The 4,005-nt window shown below is 48.2% G+C and overlaps 1 protein-coding gene across 1 annotated transcript; it reads right to left on the bottom strand.

Moving 5' to 3' along the window:
• Positions 1-1,139: 1,139 nt before the first annotated feature.
• Positions 1,140-3,247, bottom strand: LOC118452022 (DNA polymerase epsilon subunit 3-like). The gene is made up of 2 exons (XM_035891899.1): positions 3,134-3,247; positions 1,140-2,638 (listed from the first exon to the last, which is right to left on the bottom strand). Exons 1-2 carry the CDS (start codon positions 3,234-3,236, stop codon positions 2,478-2,480), a joined length of 264 nt encoding a protein of 87 aa, XP_035747792.1. The 5' UTR covers positions 3,237-3,247; the 3' UTR covers positions 1,140-2,477.
• Positions 3,248-4,005: the final 758 nt, after the last annotated feature.

Raw genomic sequence — 4,005 nt, 5'->3', positions numbered from 1 at the left:
AAGGGGCTGGAGCACGGTTGCACGTGCTGTGGGGCCATGCAGCTTGATGTTGGGGTGTGCAGGGAGCTGCAGCAGGGTTTTGGGGTGCTGGGGGGGCCTGGAGCAGGGCTTTGGAGTGCTGGAGTTGTGTGAAATAGGGCTTTGGGGTGCTGGGGAGTTCTGGAGCAGCGTTTTGGGGTGCTGGGTGAGCATGGAGCAGGGTTTTGGGGGTCTGGAGCAGGGCTTTGGGGTGCTGGGGGGGTCTGGAGCAGGGCTGCATGTGCTGTGGGGCCATACAGCTGGGTTTTGGGGTGTGTAGGGGCCTGCAGCAGGATTTTGGGGTTCTGGAAGGGTCTGGAGCAGGGCTTTGGGGTGCTGGGGGTGTGTGGAGCAGGGTCTTGGGGTGGTGGGGGGGCATGGAACAGCACTTTGGGGTGCAGCTGCCTTCATTCTCCCTTCGCTGTCAGCTGCTCTGTTAGCAATTTCATAGCAAGTTTGCTTCTGCCTTCCCCACACGCTCAGATGCGTGCTTATGCAACCACAGCCATCCCCTTTTATCACTGACAGAAATAAGAGATTCCATTTCTGTAAAAAAATGTTTTTTATTTAGATATTGTTCCCCTCCAGAATATGCACCCCAGATGTACTAGAAGATGAAAAAAGAAGAAAAAAAAAACCAGGAGCCAGAAGGCAGGCCTTTTTTGTTACTGGAGGTCTTGGGAGGATGTCATCAACTCAAATCTTTTCATCTGCTCCTGACTGTACAACAGTAGAAACTAGACAGCAGAACATCTTTGTTGATTCAGTTTTCAGGAGCTGGGCTTGCGTGTGTGAAAAGCCATCGGGCTGTAAAAGCATGAAGGCAGGGGAGCTCTTGTGAGTAGCTCTGCATCAAGTTTTTTGGTGAAAAGGACACATGTTCCTCACAGGTGCTGTTTTCAAACTGCGCATCAGCAAAACTCATTGTTTTTACTTATACCTGAAAGTTTTACCTACGCACTGGAAAGGGCTGCCCAGGGAAGGGGTCAAGTCCCCATCCCTGGGGGGGATTTAAAAGCCAGGCAGACAAGGTGCTTAGGGACAGGGTTTAGTGGTGGACAGGTACAGTTGGGCTTGATGATCTCAAAGGTATTTTCCAACCAAATGGTTCTATGATTCTATAAAACTTTCCTCAAATTTCATTCACCAGACCTCGGTTAAATACCAGGTTCAAATACCAGGTTTATGAATCTTCAAAAAGATCAGTCAAATAATAAAGCTGTTTTTCCCCCCAAAAGGAGCTTACTCCAATAGATACTTTCTCAGAGAAGAGAAAAGAAAGGCATCAAAACTAAGAAAGTGTAGAAGAACAAACCTATCGGAGCATGAGGAACACAAACATCTTGTTTCAACCCATCTTTCCTGAAGGAGAGATTTTAAAAGCCAGAGGCTAACGTTCCTAGGTAGGAGCGTCCCAACCTCGCCTCCCTCCAGGAGCCCATGGCACTGGGCAGCAGCCTGTGTCTCTGGGATGACTGCCGAAGGCTAAAGAGGGACTTCTGATGTCATTAGTCCATTCCAGTCAGGAAAAAAACCCCAACCCACCAAAATCCAGCACTCGATTCTACCGTATTTAGACTTGCTTGCAATCACCAACCTGTCTGCAGGAGCTGCAGCTCTGCAAAGGAGGGAAAGAAGGCGAGAGCCTCCGATCCACTGGTGCCTACTGCTGCCCTGCAACAAACGCAGCACTTGATACAGCCACCTTTTGTCATCCTAATACCCATTTCAGCCATTAATTTTGCTTCAGATTTTTAATAGAAGTCCTCTTGCTCTCCTGGGGCTTCAAAGACACGAACCAAGCACTTTTGTTATTTGGTTTACATCCTAAGTGCTCTGGAGTTTTGTGATTTAGGTTGATTTGGGGCAGAAAGTCAGCCAAAGGGACCACTGGTCCTTGTACAGTCGTACTGTATCGCTGTAGACGACTGGGAAGGTCAAAGGACACAGTATGGCTGTCACAGTTACAGCAGGAAGAGAAGGCACAGCCAGAATGCAAGAAAACGAAGGAAAAAACCAAGTCACTTGGATAAAAAGCTCAAATGCTCAGCTTCCAAGGCTCCGGACATCATCGTGTAGATTCCAAACCCCAAAGGATTAATGATCTATTTGATTCAGCCCCTGACTTGGTTTAACGAGCTTATTCAAGGGTCTCTCAAGTTCTCCTGGCCAGCTTCTGTACTGCACATCCGACATTCCTTTTCCCCTCTATTTCAGAGCCAACCCAGCATAAAAAGCCCAGTCCCGCTGCTCTCTTCAGAACCCGGGGAGGAGTGGTCCTTCCACGAGAAAAGCTTTACAGAAGTCCTTTAAGTAAAAGTTAAAGCCAAAAAGGGACGGGCCCCAGAGGAACAATACGAAGCTCTACTGGAAACAAGAGGGCACACAGCAAGATTGATTTACAGCATTTATATCTCTCTGAACAAAACCCAGCCCCTGCACACGTCTCATGAGCAAGCTCAGTTGTCCACCTCTTCCTCATCATTTTGCTCTTCTTCCTCCATCCTTTCATCATCGTCATCATTCTCTTCCTCTCGGCTCTTATCTTGCTCCTCTGAGTCTGCCTTCTTGTCTTTATCTTTCCTTGCTTCTTTCTTTCCTTTCTGTTCACGCCTGTAAACTAAAAAAAAAAAAGAGAGAACACTGAAAAATTGCAAGCCGGCGTTTCCATGGCATGAATGGTGCAGTAGCTCAAGTCCAATGTCCACTTGCTCTCCGGGCTTACAAGGGGAGCAGTGAACTCAGAGCAGCAACTCACCCCATTATCTGAGCTGTGCTGACCAGCTCCATAGGAAATCACCTTAAGTTTCAGCAGAAAATTGCTGAAAAGGACGCAGGAGTTCACATTTACAGGCAGCACCTAAGACTTTCCTTAGGTAAACATAATAGGGGAGTGAGAGCAGATGAGACTTTCCCAATCCTCATCAGTTGTGAAATAATGTTATCCCAGTCCTGTTAAGGTGCACATTATTTACTCCCCAGGCAAACTGCAGTGTAGGATGCTGGGCAAAGAGAAGAGAAACAAGACAGGCAAGTAAGCGTTGCTTGTCCAGTGTTTGAGGAAAACAGGACTTGGTGCTGCTTAGACTCCCCCAACATGAGCTGAGGACATTACCTTCCAGTGATTCTTTCAAAGGGGCTACAAATCGCTGAAACTCCATTTCCTCCATGGCAGAGAGAACATCGCCAGCGTTCAGCGTTTTCCTCTTCCCCTTCATGGCAAAGTTATTTGCGCTGGTCAAAAACAAGAAGGGAAATAGAATGAACTGGTACTGTCATCAGTTTAGTCCTGTTCATTAAAGTCACATTTAGTCTTGTTTATTAAAGTCACAAGCAACTTAAAAGAAAAAGCCATGTCCTAAACATGCAGGTTTTTTTTTTAATCACTTACTAATAGTAGTTTAGGATACCTTCTCGTTTGCATTGGCTGCTTGTGCTTTCCTCTAGTTGCACTGCTTTCCCGCAACATTAGTTTTCTGCTTGTGGGGACCTTTTCTACAACTGGGTTGGAAGGAGAAAGTCTGAACATTGGCTGCAAGGCGACAGTTCCACAAAGCCATGCGAGTACTTAACCCCAGAGAAGCGGCCACCTGCACAGCACGTTCTAAGCCACCTTGGAGACGTTACTCTGTCCCTTGTGGCCAGCTCCAAGGCAGACTAGGCTGGGTCACGCTTGCCCTAATGCAGCCACGTGGTGCATAGCTTGGAAAGCGAACAAAGGGCTGGTGCCTTTGCCAGGAAAAGCAAAGGAGCTGTCTGGAGACCAAGGCTGATGGGGAGCAGCTGGGGGAGCTGGGGGTGTTCATCCTGGAGAAGAGGAGGCTGAGGGGAGCCCTTATCGCTCCCTACAACTGCCTGACAGGGGGGGGGAGCAGAGACCGACCCGCACCCACCTGGGACGAGGGGAAACAGCCTCAAGTTTTGCCAAGGCAGGTTTAGGTAGGACATCAGAAAAATGAGGGCTACAAAAATGATCCGAGGGCTGGA

The sequence above is a fragment of the Egretta garzetta genome, unplaced genomic scaffold, assembly GCF_000687185.1.
Source record: "Egretta garzetta isolate BGI_Z169 unplaced genomic scaffold, ASM68718v1 scaffold143, whole genome shotgun sequence".
Taxonomy (NCBI): Eukaryota; Metazoa; Chordata; class Aves; order Pelecaniformes; family Ardeidae; genus Egretta; species Egretta garzetta.
This window is presented reverse-complemented; position numbering and strand designations above follow the sequence as displayed.

What these genes read in the sequence shown, in the direction of transcription:
- LOC118452022 (XM_035891899.1), bottom strand. Translation starts at nt 3,236, where the DNA reads ATGAAGGGGAAGAGGAAAACGCTGAACGCTGGCGATGTTCTCTCTGCC. An exon ending in TTTGAAAGAATCACTGGAAG is followed by an intron (nt 2,639 to 3,133) that starts GTAATGTCCTCA and finishes TTTTTTTTTTAG; the next exon opens with TTTACAGGCGTGAACAGAAA.